Raw genomic sequence first — 17,616 nt, forward strand, 5'->3', positions numbered from 1 at the left:
GAGATAAAAAATGAAGGGACTGATGCTTTGAGAAATTCTAGGTTGCGGTATTTGGCAAAGGCATTTGAAAATTTATCTACGGAAGAAGATGAGACAATAGCTGAATTCCATGCCAAGTTGTGTGACATTTCGAATGAGTCATGCATTAGGGAAGACTTACTCTAATGCTAAAGTTGTTCGAAAGTGATAGGGTTTTTCCCAAAAAGTTCAAGTCCAAAGTCACCTCTATAGAAGATATGAAAGATGTTGAAGAGCTTGACTTGGATACGCTAATTGGGTCACTGTAGAATGAAATGACTCTTACAAGGTGAAAGGTAGAAGCAGAAAGAATTATAGAAAGAAAAACCAAAGAATAACCATGCTTTTGTTCATAAAGAGGATGGAAACAAATCTCAAATCTATCTGGATGTCTAACAGATGACACTGTTGCCCTGTTAATAAGGAATTATGCAAGAGTTTTGAAAAATAACTACAAGAAAAACTTTAAAGGAAATAATAAATATCCAAAGCGTGAAGATAAAAAGAAGAAAGTTGTTAACCACACAAATTTGCACTAATAATTTCCAAGGTTAGTTGACCAAGGCATGAGGGATGACACGGTGAAAGTCACTCAGCCTAAGAGTGAATTAACGTCACTCTTCCTTGAGAGTGACTAATGCCACTCGGCCCCATCATGACCAAATGTTACTCGGCCTTAAAAGTGACAATATCAGACGGCCTTGAGAGTGACTAATATCACTTGGCCTTGAGAGTGACTAATATCACTCGGCCTTGAGAGCAAGACTGTCACTCGACCATGACACTGACAATGTAACTCGGCCTTGAGAGCAACAATGTCACTCGACCTTAAGATTTACAATGTCACTTGGCCATGAGAGTGACAATGTCACTCGGCCTTGAGAGTAACAATGTCACTAAGCCTTGAAAGTGACAATATCACTCGGCCATGGCATTAAAAAAACACTCAGCAAGGGCATTGAGAAGTCACTCGGTATGCACCCTTGAGAAGTAACTCGGCATGAACCATTGAGAATTCACTGGGCATGCACTCTTGAAAAGTCACTTGGCATGCACTCTTGAGAAGTCACTCGGCATGCACCCTTGAGAAGTCACTCGACATGCACCCTTGAGAAGTCACTCGGCATGCACTCTTGAGACGTCACTCGGTATGCACTCTTAAGAAGTCACTCGGCATGCACCCTTAAGAAGTCACTCAGCATGAACTCTTGAGAAGTCACTCGACATGCACTCTTGAAAAGTCAATCAACATGCACTCTTGAGAAGTCACTCGGCATGAACTCTTGAGAAGTCACTCGGCATGCACCCTTGAGAAGTCACTCGGCATGCACTCTTGAGAAGTCACTCAACATGCACTCTTGAGAAGTCACTCGGCATGGACTCTTGAGAAGTCACTTGGCATGCACCCTTGAAAAGTCACGCGGCATTCACCCTTGAGAAGTCACTCAGCATGCACCATTGAGAAGTCGCATAGCAAGGGCATTCGCAAAGTAACTCGTCAATTACATTGTCAATGTCACTCGACATGTGTCCACAAATGTCACTCGTCCATGGCCCGACAAAACTTGGTGGAATTTTCCCAAGCAAGAGCAGAGTGAAATGACAAGGATACGGTCACAAGGACAATGCAAACACGCGAGGAGAGTACGGCCACGCCTTCTAGAAGCTCTGAAAGCCAAGGGTACAAGTTGTGGGAGCATCACTCTCGCATACCTGGATGCCCTAAAAACTAGGACTCTACAACCACTACCCTACAACTCGAGACCACTTAACTCTAGACAAAGGTACAAGGCGTAAATATTCCACTTGCAACCTCCAGCTCATGGATGTCACCTTGTCCCTTGGAACCACCATGTATCTTAGATCTTTAGGGTTTATAAATACTCCTTCCTTTAATGTGAGGAGGGGGTTGGAAAATCACTCTTGTAACCATCATATTGAGAGCAATAGAAAGTTTTCATGTTCTCTCTACTTTGAGATAGACACTTGAATTTATATTTAATCATTTTCTTAGTTCTGAGCTTGAAGTAGACTTTGATTTTTTGACCAACAAGTTAGTTGATGAGTTCTCACCATCAACGATTTGGTGTTATCTGTGGGAACGAAAAGCTTAGGCCAAGTTATTTTTGTTGGGTTTTGTGCCCTAAATAAAACTCATTTCAATATAATCAGATTTACTAATTAATAAAAGATCAAAAATTATTTTATGTTTCATGGTCACATGATTTATTTCATGATTATACTTAATGTATAAATTCTATTAAGTCCAGAATATATGTAAATATATACATATATATATTTGTTCATGATTATAGTGTCGTCAGCACAATGGAATATAATCATGATTATATGTTCAAAAGTTTAATTCCCATGATATTTCAGTTCACTAGACTTAGATTGGCATGATAATCGGCAATAAGGTATACTTACACCTTGGATAAGTATTATGTCCTTTCCATGGTATTGGCAAAGTTTACTAGTATCAGATGTATGGAGTATACATTGGAAGGGACCAATATTGAACTTGGAAAAGATATCATAAACTTACCGTGATATCTTTCTAAGTCAATATCAATGGTTGATCTTAGGTCTATGGATCTTAATCCCAATATGGTTAGGTTCAACTTAGTTGTATTATTTATGTTCTTCAAGTTGTTTGTGGAAGCTAACTTATAGTTCTTGCCGATATTTACATCTTAGAAACATGGTAGTTCAATTAAGTGGGAGCGCTAAACATAGATATGGAATCTATAGCTTCTATAAATATTTAGAAGTGAAACGATGATTTCCTTCGAGCTTGGCTGAATAGAAATAAATGATTGGGATCTCATTTCAGTAATTATATTAGTTTACTGAAATATCATTTATAGTGTTAACGCAAATCTTTGTTAACGAATATGAGCCTATCTTCGTAATAGGTTTAGCACAGAATTTATAAAAGATTGAAGAAAAATAGCATAAACAAATCTGACACCGGCTTTTTACGTGATTTTGCAGTTAACTCTGCATAGTCCACGAGTCAATCTTATTCAGACTTTTCTGGTACATAACTAGGGTTCTTTACAATCAGTATATTCTTTTTTCTCTCAAGAATTTTCCATCCCTTTCTCTTTGTAATTTGCCCCTATTTATAATAACATAGGTTGACAGTTAATTAAATTAAAATTCAAATCCCCCAACAATATTTTCCCAAAATTGTGGGCCTTAATTACGCTCCACATAAATAAATGCAGTTATTATTTGAGAATCCCACTACTGTGATTTAAACCGCTTTTAAAGGGTCAACGCTAACGTTGATTAAGATACGCTGCAAAACGTATCTCGCTGCGGCGTCTCGCTTGGTACATGAATAGCTTGGTTTATTCATAAGTCTTCCAGCAATGACATGAGCACCAGTGTACTGAGCAAACTTAAGAACTGCTCTTTAACCATAAGGCCTTGCAAACTGGACAATCATGTCTTGGGGGTTCTCAATAGTAATAATAACCCTGACAGCGAGCTGGAGTTTACCAGGAGTATGCGTTCCTATAGCTAGATGGATGTCTCTCTATCCATTATTTAGGTCCTTCAAGCTGTTACACTTAGTTAATATAATGTATATTTTACGCTAAGTGTTCTAATGGCCAATTTGCCTTGTCAACACCTCTTTACATATTGCGAGGTAAATGCCTCGCTATGTATTATGGATGTCCTTGCGATTACGTCCTCTGACTCGAAGTGATTTCTCGTTCATACGTGAGTCAATAGTTCGTACATCCTTGTCTCACTAAAGACTGTGCAGATTGCGAGTTATAAATGTACCATATTGACTCTGCAGTTAATGAGTTATTCCATTTAATATTTTTTTAATATAATTGCCACTATATTTGCTCGTTCATATTCTCCGCGATTAACACGTGTCACCTTTTGAAGTACCAGTCGAAATTCGGGTATAACAATTGTCCCTTAAAAAGTTTTTTTCAATAAAAAGTGATTTTTAAATGATTACAGAGGGTATATTTGTCATAATTTATTTTGAAGAAACACATGCCTTTGATTTTGGCGGTTTTGTGGCTTTGAGGCACATCATGAGCATTAAATAACCATCTTTTCCACTTCTCTCTTATTTCTACCCGTTGGATCATTTTTTTCCTTAATCTGACGGAGATCAACCCAATGGTATAAAACTAAAAAAGGAACCACCTTTTCATCACTTTGCCATTTCAAAAATTCTTGAGATTCTCTTCAAAAAACTCCACCCAGATTATATGAAGCTTTGCATGCTATCTTTGTCTTTGACATACTTCTTGTGAATTTCATCGAATTTGATTTTCGACCTTAAGTATTCAAAGAGATCACCGCGCCGTTCCCCTCATCCCCAGTTGCAGAGTCGTTCATCGCTCCACAACCCGATTTCAAACAGTAAGTGTCTCATCCCTTTTTTGTGTTTTTCTTTACATTCCTCGGTTTGATCATTATTTTTATGGTCTACATTTTTGCCATTCCAATTGGTTTTAGTGATTTTGTAATTGAATTTTTACCAATTCTATAGGCCCATTTAGAAAAGAGTTATTAGAGAATTACCTTGATACTGTTTGATCAAGAAGATTTTATACCTCTCCAACTTATGTACACAAATTGTTTTCATCAGTAATTCACTTTAAGCAATACATGATCATTGTCAATTTATGTCTGACAAGTGTGTACAAGTTTGTAAGTCTCCTCTACTAAAATAAAAAAAAAAATTCGGGTTCACATTATTTGTAACATGCATATCGTTTTCCTCAACATCTGCTAAGTATGGTTTGTTCTTGAGATACTAATTAGTTATTCTCTTTTGAAAGCATAACATGTATATTTGTCATTGGTTATGAATTTTGATTAGTTGGTTACTTTAGAATACATTATATTTATTGTGCATATTTTATTTTGTATTTATTTCGGATTTTCAAAAATATAAAAATAAATAAAAAAGAGAGGGAGGCGTTGGTGACTTGGCTTGTGGGCTAAGAAAATTTTGTGCTTTTTTGGTACATTTACTCTAAATTGATTTTTTTATAAGTTACTTTTTAAAGGTTGATATCTTATTCATTGTAATTTGTCATTGATATTGCCTATATTTGAAAAGTATCTTGGTTATTCTATTTTCCTTTTATTTTTTTTAAAAAATATTTTTGGAAAAAGAGTGGGGCGGTTATTGCTTGTTCGTGGGCTAGTGGTTTTTCAAATTTGAAATTGGTTTCCTTTTTTGCTCCACTCTCTCATGTTTATTTAAACCAATTCTCTTTGTCATTTATTCTTACCACCTACCCGATCCCTCTTCTTTTTGTTCTTGTTTCTTTGCTTCTCTTTCTTACTTTTAAAAATTCATGGCTAAGACTAAGAACCTAGGGCATCCAAGCAAGATGGTGGAATCTGGACAAGCCCCCTCAAATGCTCCTCCTGCTGCTCCAATCTTGCTGCCTGCTGCTGCAACTGCATCAAACCCAGGAGATTCATCGCTTCCTCAGTGTGAATCTCATCCCTTGAAGCCCAAGCCGAAACAAATTCCCAAACAAGTTGCTCAAAAATCTATGCGACCCCACAAACCTTGCACTTCATCGTCTTCATCGTCGAAGGGGTCTCCTCCTCGTGCAACTGCATCGCCTCCTGCTGCATCAGAAAAGGGGTGTTGCTGCATCAACACCAACAGGTCCATCCTCTCGCACTCGTGCCCAGCAAGCTTCACTCGAGAAGGAACTTCGCACTAAACAAAGCCATGACAGACCCATTCCTCCTGCCAAGAAGCTGAAATTGAATCCGCCTTCGGCTTCTTCAAGTTTTGAAGAAGAAAAACCAATGGAGGTCCCCTCTGATGATTATGAGACCAAATCCGAGTCTATCCATTCTGAAAAAGAGCTTCTAGAAGACTTTGGAGTCTCCTCTGACAATGAGGAAACTGAACTCGAACCCGAGCCACCTTTGACCAAATCTGCTCCAGCACTTCCTCGTGCATCTTCAGCAGCCAAAGCTTCTGCTGCTACCAAAGGCAAGCAGCCTATGCAGAGTTCATCTCCTGGTAATATTTCTCCATCTCAAACTGTCCATTCCAAATTTTACTATCATGATAATCAACGTGATTGGAATATTTATGCTACCCGCAAGTTTGAAAGTGAGAGGAATTAAGATTTGCATGCTTATAGGGTATATGGTATTGTTAAGTTTGTTCAATACCATCAATGGAAAAATACTCTCACTGGTTTTGAAGGGTATATTGAAAGTATTGTCAAAGAATTTTATGCCAATTTGACTAATGACTTGCTTGATGAAAATTCTGAATTTTTTGGTAAAGTATACGTTCGGGGGCATTGGTTTTCTTTTACTGTCAAGGACATTGCAGTGGCTTTGCAATTACCCAAAGGTGTGTCTAATGCTATCATGTCTATGGATCGCCATTTGATGCTCACTGAACTCACTGGTGCATGGGTTGAATGGAAATCTGGGCAGAATCTTCAAAACTACACATCTCACCTATGCTCATGCATCTCTCATGCGGTTTGCACTTAGCAATTGGCTTCCCAATTCCAACAAAATCGTGGTGTCTCAAGATTTGGCATCCTGTCTATTTCGTATCACCTCGGGGCATCCATTGATCTGACTTCTTTAATCTTGGACCAGATTGTTTCATTTCGCAGAGGTAAAAAGCGTACTCATAAGCTTGTGTTTCCTAATTTAATCTATAAAATTTTGTCCTCTCAAAAAGATGTGGCCTACTCTCATGAAACACTTGAGCCTCCCCTTACTGGCATCCTTTCTATTTCGTATCACCTTGGGGCATCCATTGATCTGGCTTCTTTAATCTTGGACCAGATTGTTTCATTTCGCAGAGGTAAAAAGCGTACTCATAAGCTTGTGTTTCCTAATTTAATCTATAAAATTTTGTCCTCTCAAAAAGATGTGGCCTACTCTCATGAAACACTTGAGCCTCCCCTTACTGGCACCATATTCCAACCCTCGGAGTATTTTGATGGAGCTTTTCCCAAGCGTCCTAAAGCTAGTGCTGGTGCTGCTGCTAGTGCATGCTCGAGTTCTGCTCCTGCAGATGTCCAGGAGGTCAAGCATGAGGTTTAACAGGTGAACAATTGTCTTGCTACCATGGAGGAGGTTCAACAAGAGATGTCCAAGCAGCTGTCCTCATTGATCAAGCTCTATGGGGCATAAGTTTCTCTTTCTTTTTTATGTTTTGTTGGACATATTTCTATATTTCCATGTTTCTTGTCTTTGGCCCTTAGATAAAGAAAAAGGGGGAGTAATAAGTTTGTTTTTAATTTCTTGTTTTCTCAACTCTGGACCCTTTTTCCAGGGAGAGTTGTGTTTGGTACTTGTGTTTCATTTTGGATTAAAAGTTAGCTTGTTATTTTGTTATTTTGGTTTTCGATTGTGTTTCTCAGGGGAAGTTGTTGTTGTTTGTTCTTGCTAACTTTGATTTGCAGGTACTTCTTTGTTAAAAAAATATTTTGTTCATTTAAAGTGCCAAAGGGGGAGATTGTAAAGTTTTTTTTTGGCAAGTTAGATGACAAAATATTTTTTATTTATGGTGAGATTGCTTTGTGTTTCCAATATGATTTTCTCACCTTTATTATTCGGTTTTTATTGCTCTTTTCTATGTTAGGAAAGATGTATTTTCAGCTGGACTTTTCTTGTATGGAAACTTCTAAGAGAAGCAATTCTCTTATGGAAAGTTGGTTTTTAAAGGAAACTTTGACTATTGCCTTTATCCTTATTAAATTCGATTGTGTCTTGATACAATCAGATTATACAAACTGTTTATGGCAGGTATCAAGACCCAATACAAGATCAGACTTGTTTATGGCAAGTTTCCTTTTCTGGTCTGATTTGCTGCGTCAGAATCCGTTTTTGATGCTGCAGATCAAGTTTATCTTAGGAAAATTTTGTACAGCTGTAAATTCGACCTTGTGGTTGTCTCTAGGATTTCTATGTTCTATAAATAGAACCTAGAGAGCAACCATTCGAATCAACTCTTCTAGTATTCTTTTTTTTTGCATTTTTTTTATTTGTGAGAAGAGAGTTTCTTTTTGTGAGAATCTAGTTGTTCATCTAGGTTCTAGTACTTTTCATATCAGTTCTTACTCTGTCTTAGAGTTTGTTAGAACGACTTGACTGAACAAGAGAGTGGTCTTCGGGAGAAGACTTGTTCAAACCTTACTTCGGGAGGAAGTAAGCACGTACACTTCAAAGACGAAGGGAGTTCACTGTTTGGAGGTGTTTCAGAAGTCAGATTCATAAAGTGCATTACAAAGGATTGCGGCAATAATTTAGAGGGAGTCGTATAAGTCAATTGTCTTTGTAATTATTGATACTTTATTAATTGATTTTATTTTCTGGACGTGGCTCCGTGGACTAGGAGTGTTCGAAAGAACACTGATACCACGTACAAATCTCTTGTGTCAAGTGATTTAATTTTTTGCAATTATTTTTACATTCTGTCTGTTCTGTTTTGTTACTGAAAAACTGGTCTCTGTAGCAACAGAATTACATTCTGCTTCTGCAGACTTATACAATTTTATATTTTCATATGTATTGTTGACATTTGCAAAAACTCAGTTTTTTATAAGATATAGAAATAATTAAGCACTTTTCTTTAATATAAGTATAACCAATTTATTGCACAGTCTCATTTGAAAAAATAATAATAATAAAATATTTGGTAGAAATGGTGACTTTTATAATTTTTACATATAGTCTAATGTATAGACCTAGGAATTAGTACTTTCGATTACTTGTTAGTCAAACAGCTACACGTATAGATATATCATGTATATATGATCAACTCAATATATATAAGCTGGCAAAAATAAAATAAACAAAGTCTATATTATAGTACTTGAGTATTAATTTATGCAGCAAATATTGGCCAAAATATCTTAATTAAGCCACCCACGTGAGAACATTGATTCATTAATTATTGATTAATTCCTGCATAATATCTTCTCCTACTAATTAATATTGAAGAAAATGTCTTATATTAAGGAGAGTGCATAGATATTCCTGCCTGTCACAACGCCATGGCTTCAGCCTTAAGCAGCTCCACAGCTGTGTTGTTCCTTTCAACTTTACTTCTTCTGATTCTTTTCTTCATCTCCCATAACCTAACCCTAAACCAAACCCAGCTTACTATCCACTCTTACTCCTACTCCCTTACTAACATTTCAACCAACAACAATAATAACACAACTATTACTTCTATTCCTATTCCTTCAACAAGTCATGATATTATTATTCAAAACATCGACCATAATAGTAGTACTACTACTACTCCACCAAATGTTTCTTTAGCCTCTTTTCTCTCACCATCAAGTTCTTTGCATCCAAACACTAAGGTAAGCATATATGCATGCACATGCACCAATATTAATTCCATTTTATATTATTATATATATATATATACTAGTACTTTTTGTTTGATTTTAACATGCTACATCTTCTTGTTGTATGAAGATCATTAATAGTAGATCAGATAAAATTGAGAGTGATTTGGCCCAGGCTCGAGCAGCTATTCATGAAGCAATTGTTACCAAAAGTTTCAAATCTGATAAGAATGAGAGCTTTATACCAAGAGGTTCGGCTTACAGAAATCCCTATGCTTTTCATCAGTAAGTATATATATATACTTCTATAATTAGTTTATTCTTAATATCAAATAAAGGAAAAGAAACACTCATACAAAAGAAAAAAAATAAGAGGTTTTTATTTCAATTTATTTTTTATAGTGGAATAAATAAATGAATATAAAAATAATTAAAAAGTAAACACTACTCCTTTCAAAGTTTTGATTTCACTTTTGAATTTGGCCTTAAAAAATTGAATATATATATTTATATATTACTTCAGTTTTTTAAAAAGTAGAAAATGAAAGGATCGATGAGGCTCGTTATTCAAACGACGTGTTTTTTAAGCATTTTTCACACTTGGGTTTACAAAATAAAAAAAAATCTAAATTGTAAGAAGCCTAACAACCAAAAAAAAAAAGCTAATAAATATAGTAATAATTAATTAAATTAATAATATGATAATGATGATGATGATTAGGAGTCACATAGAGATGGTTAAGAGATTTAAAGTGTGGAGCTACAAGGAAGGAGAGCCACCAGTGTTTCACATGGCACCAGTGAACAACATATATGCTATTGAAGGGCATTTCATGGACGAGATAGAGAGTGAGAAGAGTGGATTTAGAGCCAGAAATGCTGAAGAAGCACATATGTATTTTCTGCCATTGAGTGTGGTCAACATCATTAGTTATGTTTATAATCCCATTCTTACCAAAGCCGATTACAGCCGAGACCGCCTCTGTCGGCTTGTCTACGATTACATTCATGTGGTCGCCAATAAGTACCCCTTTTGGAATAAATCCACTGGTGCTGATCATTTCATGCTTTCCTGCCATGATTGGGTAATTATTATTTCTCAAACTCATTTCAAATACCCCATAATATTTCTTAATTTTCACTTTTTTTTATTTTATAATATTTTATTCATTGATACGTAATTCTGTAGCATGCATATATATATATATATATGCTATTTGTTGGAGTAGTATATTGAAGAGCATTGTTATTAGGCACCAGTGATGCCTAGTATTTTCTCGACATGTCACGTTACGATTGGCTAGCGATACTTTCTAAAAGCTATTATATATATATATATATATTAAATTATGTGAGACCCGATACTTCGTTAGACAAATAGCGATATTAACACCTAGGAGAGTGCTAGGCACCACTGGTGCCCTTTAACATTTCTCTATATTGAAATATGAGACTGCTAATCAAAGAGAGGATGAATTAAAGTACTCCTCTTAATTTTCTAGATAACAACAATTATTATTAGTTGTATCAAATTTAATAAGGAAAGAAAGCAGTGAATAATAATAAGTGCTTTACTAATATAAAGTTAGATTTTGTTAGGAAAATTGTTTTTTTGTTCATTGACAAAATGCTTGATTGATAATAGATGTGAGAAGAGAACTTTAAATAATATATATGCTGGATTCATGTCATTTATTAAAATGATCTTAAATTATAATTTTGTCCATTACATTGGCATTGTTTTATATGACTATATGAACTAAACATTAATTGTTATTTTATAGTTTCAAACTTCCAATATTGTTAATGTGCCTTTTTTTTTTTTTTTTTGTACTTTTCTAATTTAAGGCACCAGAAATTTCACATAGGAAACCTCAATTTTTGAACAACTTCATCAGAGTTCTATGCAATGCCAACACTTCAGAAGGATTTCAACCCAAAAGAGATGTCTCACTTCCAGAAATTAACTTGAGAGTTGGAACTTTAGGCCCACCTAATGTGGGCCTAAGCCCAAAAAAACGTACAACTCTTGCCTTCTTTGCAGGAAGGGCCCATGGATATATTAGACATGTCTTGTTCGAGCATTGGAAAGATAAAGACGATGAAGTTAGAGTTCATGAAAAGCTCCCTATAGGCCAAAACTACTCCAAGTTATTGGGCCAAAGCAAGTTTTGTTTGTGCCCTAGTGGGTATGAAGTGGCTAGTCCAAGAGTAGTAGAGGCAATCAATGCAGGGTGTGTTCCAGTAATTATATCTGATAATTACTCGCTACCCTTTAATGATGTGCTTAATTGGAACACATTTTCCATAAATATCCCAACTTCAAAGATACCAGAAATTAAAAATATTTTAAAAAAGGTACCGATTAAAGAGTACCTAAAAATGTATAGAAGAGTATTACTAGTGAAGAAACACTTTGTGTTAAACAGGCCAGCTCAACCATTTGATGTAATTCATATGGTGCTTCATTCTATTTGGTTAAGGCGACTTAACTTCAAGTTTGGAAATGTAAACAACATATAATTGAGGAATATTTAGATTTGATTAGAAACGATTTCCAACTTTCTTTTTGAATGGAAAAGGATCAATTTATTAATAAGATGAATCATTCTTAACAATCTCTACAAACTCATGTGGTCAGTTGTAGTCATAAAAGATACGAACTGACGAACAACAAGAGCTTCTCGCAAGAAAATGCACCGCCTTGTTAGCAGAATGTTTTACAAAATAAAAATTAACATAATTTAAATCAGCCAAAAGTTGTTGACAGTCATGAACAAGCAGTCCAAAAGTAGAAGGAAGATACGCCGAACTCTTGATTGCTTGAACAATAACTAAGTAGTCGGATTCAAGTGAGACTTTTTGCCATCTTTTGCTTTTTATCCAGCTAAGTGCCTCTTTAATGCCTGTAATTTCAGCAATTTCTAGTGCAACATGACCAATTTTTCTAGCTGAGACTGCCTCTATTAGAGTACCATCACTCCTCCTTGCAATGTAGCCAAACATGAATGAATTTGTAGCTTTAAAAGTTACTCCGTCCACATTGACCTTAATCGTATCATTCGCAGGTGTAGTCCAATGCTCAACCTCAGCAACTTGTTCATCGAAAACAAGGAGAGGTTCCATAATTCTTTGATGAGCAAAACTCCATTAATTAAGGGTAGTTCTTGCAAACAAAACTACTTCAGTAGCTAGCTTAGATTTTCTATTCCAAACAAGGTTGTTTCGGGCATTCCAAATAGCCCAAGATATCATCAGTATCTCTTTCATGGTGTTATCATCCTTACCTGCTATTTTCTCTCCAAACTAGGTGCAAAAATCAGCATGGTTGTTGACACTATAGTTGATAATGGACCTGTTCCAGCAAGAAGTTGCAAAAGGGCAGTTTACTAGAAAATGGATGATAGATTCAGCCTCTATATTACAGAAAGGCACTACTACAAAAATAGGTTTTCCCGACGTTGTAAAAAGTTGTTTAAAGTATTACCGTCGGTTTCTATAACCGTCGCCTATACGACTGTCGTAAAATGGGCATAATAGGCGACGATTCAAAAACATTGCTAATGTGGGTTTCCCGACGGTTGTAAAACAGTCGCCTATAATTGGGTATAGGCGACGGTTTATAACCGTGCCCTTAAATCGTCGCCTATAGTATAGGGCACGGTTTAAAATCGTCGCCTATACCCTGTTATAGGCGACGGTTTTAGATCGTCAGGAATGTAAAAAAAAATACAGATTTTTCTGCCATTAAAATTTCCCCCATTTTTTTTCCTCCATTAGCTTTATAATTTTACCTAAATTAAAATAAAACAACTAATTAATTTTGTTACAATAACGACTAACTTTAAAACACATTAAATTTATACAATAACAAAATAAATATATATAACAAATAAAAAAGTATATAAATAAATAAATGTATTTATACCGAGCTTGGAGAGAGAGAGAAAGAGAGAGAGGGAGACAGACGGGAGGTGGTGGTGGTCTGACGTATGAGACGAAGATGAGAGGGACACCGACGGGAGGTGGTGGTGGTCCGACGTATGCGAAGAAGAGTAGAGGGAGACCGACGGGAGGAGGGGTGGGTGGAGATCGATGGACGAGAGAGACAAGAAGAAATGGAGATCGAGAGAGGGAAGAAGACGGTGAGAGAGGAGGGCGATGGTGCGGAGGCGTGGGTGGGGTTTTGGAGAGTTAAGATTTTCGTTTTAGGGTGTGGAAAATGGAGAAGAAATAGGTGAGAAGATATAGGTGGGCATGTGGGAAATAAAAAAAAAAAGTAGGTGGGCACGTGGGAAATGTGGCAAGAAGTAGGTGATGATTTTTCAATGGACCCTTATAGGCGACGGTTTAAAACCGTCGCCTATACTATAGGCGACGATTTTAAACAGTCGCCTACGGTTTTAAACCGTCGCCTATAAAGCTCCATTAAAAATTGCATTTTATTAAAAAAAACATCGCCTATTTTGTTTACTACAATTTTAAACCGTCGGGAATACTAAATTTTTCCCGACGGTTTTAAATAGTTACTTAATTTTTTTAGCAACGGTTCCCGAAAAAAATCATTTTTAGAACCGTCGCGAATTCTGATATTTGTAGTAGTGAGGGCTAAGAAGATCGACTGCCACATGTTTCGATTGTAGCTGAACTTTTGTAGGTAAACAACCTGTGATTGCCTTCCAACCGAAGTGCGAAACCTTAGGGGGAATCTGAATTTTCCAAAAGACTCTCCACAAATTAGTACCATGTTGGACATCTTCCTTGGATTGTTGAAGAAATCTATAAGCACTCTTTACAGAGTATATGCCAGACTTTTCAAACAACCAGGATGCCCATAATTAGAACTCGATCTATTTCAAAAAGATGCCCATAAAAGCTGCTTGCGTAAACTTCATTGATGCCCAATTGTTGACAAATTCTATCTCTAACAGTCCTTGTAGTATTAGAACTAAAAAAGACAGAAGATTTTGTGAAATTAACCATTTGGCCTGAAGCAAGTTGAAAAGTATGGAGCATGTTGAGGACATTAGAGGCTTCTCTGTAATTGGCTCTACAATAGACGTAGCTGTCATCGACAAAGAGCATTTAGGAGGTAGTAGGAGCCCCATTAGCCACTCTACAGCATCTTAAAAGCTTATTTGATTCGAACCACCTGATGAGAGAAGAGAATCCCTCTGCACAAATTAAGAATAAATACGAGGACAGAGGATCTCCTTGGCAGATGCCTCGACAAGGAACGATAGAGCCAATTTCTTTACCACTATTTTGTATATTGCACGGTGGATACACATTGTAAAACCAGTTGCACAAAGTGTTCATGAAAGCCCATCTTCTTCATCATTACTTCGATAAACGTCCATTCTACACGGTCGTAAGCTTTGCTAAAATCGAGCTTCAAAGCCATAAAACCTTCCTTACCATTTCTTTTCCGTTTTAAATAATGCATAACCTCATACGAGATCATGCTATTATCTGAGATTAGTCGCCCTAGTATAAAAGCACTTTGATATTCTAAATTAAGTTGCGGCAATAGCTCTTTAAGTCGATTAGCCATCACTTTAGAAATGATTTTGTACAAGACATTGCATAAGGAGATTGGTCTTAGATCACCCATAGTCATTGGATTCTTCTTCTTAGGAATTAAGACCATATTTGTGTGATTTAAACCTAAAGGCAACAATCTAGTACAAAAGAAATTTCTCACCAGCTTCACTACATCCGATCCAACAGTGTTCCAATTGCGCTGGTAAAATCCTGGTGTCATTCCATCTAGTCCAGGTGACTTGTCGGGTTGCATCTGCTTTACAGCTTGTCTAACTTCTTCCTCAATAACCAGAGCAAGTAAACTCATGTTCTGATCAGTAGTAATGGTTGTGGGAATGCTATCAGTTATAACAGTAGCTGCACTAGGAGAAGAAGAAAATAATTCTGCAAAATAATTCTTAATAACATCAGACAGTCCATTTTGCCAATCCACCCAATAACAAGCCGAATTTTGATGCTTTGAGAGAGAGAGTTAATTCTTTTTTGAGTAGAGGCATAAGCATGGAAAAACTTACTATTTTGATCTCCTTCCCTCAACCATATTTGTTTTGATCTTTGCCTCCAAAACACCTCTCTTTGAGTGTAAACCTCAAAAAGATTATGTTCAGCTTCTTTGTGCTTTCTTATAGATAAATCATCTCTCCCTCTTTTCCAATAATGGACCTCTTTTTTGAGATATTTATTCTGTCCTTGAAATTGCCTGTGTAACTCTTTCCCCATTCCTGCAAAATGTTTCCACAAAATGCTATCTTATCATTAATAGCATTAGAAGGGCAGTTGGATCAGATATCTTTAATAACTTATGCGCACATTGGTTCTCTGAGCCAACAATTTTCAAAGCAGGACCTTCTCGATTTCCAACTTTTATTTACAATAAAAATGTTATTTTTCTTGTTTATCAAACGAACGTACACCCAACCCAACTATATATAGAAAACAAAACGTGCATGCGGTATGCTAATTTTTTTTTAAATGAATCAAATTAATATTTAATATAACAAAACTAATTTTAAAAGATTTGTATATACTTTAATTTAGTCAGCATATTATTCTATTATCCTATGAGGATCTCTAATGATATAAATAAGTGATATAAAACTAAAATATAGCTCACTTAAAAAAATAATAGTATCAAAAAATTATATAAATTTGGCACATAATAAATATTGTACTAAATTTAGCATATAACAAATATTATCATGCCAAATTTAGCACAACGTTTACTATAATGTAAAATTTGCATCACTGTAAAAGCACAATTTTATTATTGACTTTTATTATTTTATTAGTATACTTAATTAGAACATTGATGATCAACTATTTATATTCTTTTTTTATTATATTGTTGTACATAATAATATTATTATAAAGTTATTACTTTTTATAATTTTAATATAAATATAAAATTTTACATCAAGTTGTGCAATTGTACATTGGAACACAATGTTAAAAATATTAAAAAAAATTAACAATAAACTCAAGATCAATTTGTAACTAATATAGAACACAATTATAATATATAATAATTAGGTATGCGTACTTAATTGATCCATAACAATTACCATAATTTGATAGTGCAATACTATCAACTAAGTCTTCCTCCTTAGGTCTCTAAATCAAAAACAGTTTTATTTATCTGATTATCAAAAATATACAATTGTGATGAGACAATATGTATATATAGAGTTAGGGAGGAGACTTATCTACATAACCCTACTTGGATTGGGCCTGCTCATCAAAGGTTTCAGTTAACTAGAAAAACCCACACTTCTGCTTCACGTAGACTTTACACACACATATGTTAAGCCCATCAATTATTGATCACCAACAATATGAGCTAACACAGCAAAGAACTATTAAATCAACCCAAATTTTAATAAAATAATAAAAGTCAAAGTAAGCCCAAATAAAAGTTTAACATTCTCCCACTTGGGCTACATTAATGCTGGTTCAAGACTTTATCTAAAATGCTGATTGAAGTCGCCCAGGTTGACAAAGTGCCAACTTGGGCGCTCGGCCTAGTGCCTAGTTCAATCTGGGCGCTAGGTCCCTATTTTAGCCTCCAAGTCGATTTATTTTTCCTCCAAAAGCACTTATTTCCTCGTTTAAGATGAAAACGAAGAAAAAGATCGAAATACTTCTTCGACATTATGGTTGGAAGCGCCCTAGGTTGAAAATATGTTAACTTAGGCATTGGGTGCCTAAGGAACCTGGGGCCTCGAGTGCTTAAAACTAAAAGTGCTCCGATTTTGATTTTGTTTGCTCAAATATGTTTGTGACATGTCTAATTTGTCCCAGTACAAATGTTTGAGCCATTTGCTCTAAGACAGACCCATAAACCAAAACCCTAGTTAGAATGTCAACTTGGGAATCTAACAATCTCAATAGTTTGGGGGGAATTGTTAACGACCTGAAAAGTTTAGGGGGCATGATTTGGTATATGTCAAAGTTCAGGGAGTAAAAATTCAAATTAGCCTAAAAATAATCAGGTGCCTTTTGAACCTTATTTTCTAAACTATTAAAAAATAATTAAAATTTACCAATGATTAAAAATAATTATTGTTGTTTAACAAATTAATTCCAAAACAGTAATGCTCAAGATAACACTTCCGTATCTTCTTTATTTTTTGAGAATAGAGGGGATGGAGCTGAGCGTTGGACTACACCTGAAGTGAATAAAATCAAGATAAATGTTGATGTTGCACTC

At 35.5% G+C, this 17,616-nt stretch overlaps 1 protein-coding gene across 2 annotated transcripts; it reads left to right on the forward strand.

Annotated features, from left to right (window-relative positions):
* The first annotated feature begins 8,863 nt into the window (after positions 1-8,863).
* On the forward strand, positions 8,864-11,916 carry LOC115715779 (probable glycosyltransferase At3g42180). Of its 2 annotated transcripts, XM_061117095.1 has the most exons (4): positions 8,864-9,377; positions 9,496-9,650; positions 10,087-10,450; positions 11,214-11,916. In XM_061117095.1, exons 1-4 carry the CDS (start codon positions 9,063-9,065, stop codon positions 11,886-11,888), a joined length of 1,509 nt encoding a protein of 502 aa, XP_060973078.1. In that variant the 5' UTR covers positions 8,864-9,062; the 3' UTR covers positions 11,889-11,916. The 2 variants fall into 2 exon arrangements, with proteins under 2 accessions (XP_060973078.1, XP_060973079.1); XM_061117096.1 differs by lacking the exon at positions 8,864-9,377 and having other exon boundaries at positions 9,493-9,616.
* Positions 11,917-17,616: the final 5,700 nt, after the last annotated feature.

Source organism: Cannabis sativa, chromosome 6 (assembly GCF_029168945.1).
Source record: "Cannabis sativa cultivar Pink pepper isolate KNU-18-1 chromosome 6, ASM2916894v1, whole genome shotgun sequence".
NCBI classification, from domain to species: domain Eukaryota; kingdom Viridiplantae; phylum Streptophyta; class Magnoliopsida; order Rosales; family Cannabaceae; genus Cannabis; species Cannabis sativa.

What these genes read in the sequence shown, in the direction of transcription:
- LOC115715779 (XM_061117095.1), top strand. Translation starts at nt 9,063, where the DNA reads ATGGCTTCAGCCTTAAGCAGCTCCACAGCTGTGTTGTTCCTTTCAACT. An exon ending in CTTTGCATCCAAACACTAAG is followed by an intron (nt 9,378 to 9,495) that starts GTAAGCATATAT and finishes TGTTGTATGAAG; the next exon opens with ATCATTAATAGTAGATCAGA. An exon ending in AATCCCTATGCTTTTCATCA is followed by an intron (nt 9,651 to 10,086) that starts GTAAGTATATAT and finishes GATGATGATTAG; the next exon opens with GAGTCACATAGAGATGGTTA.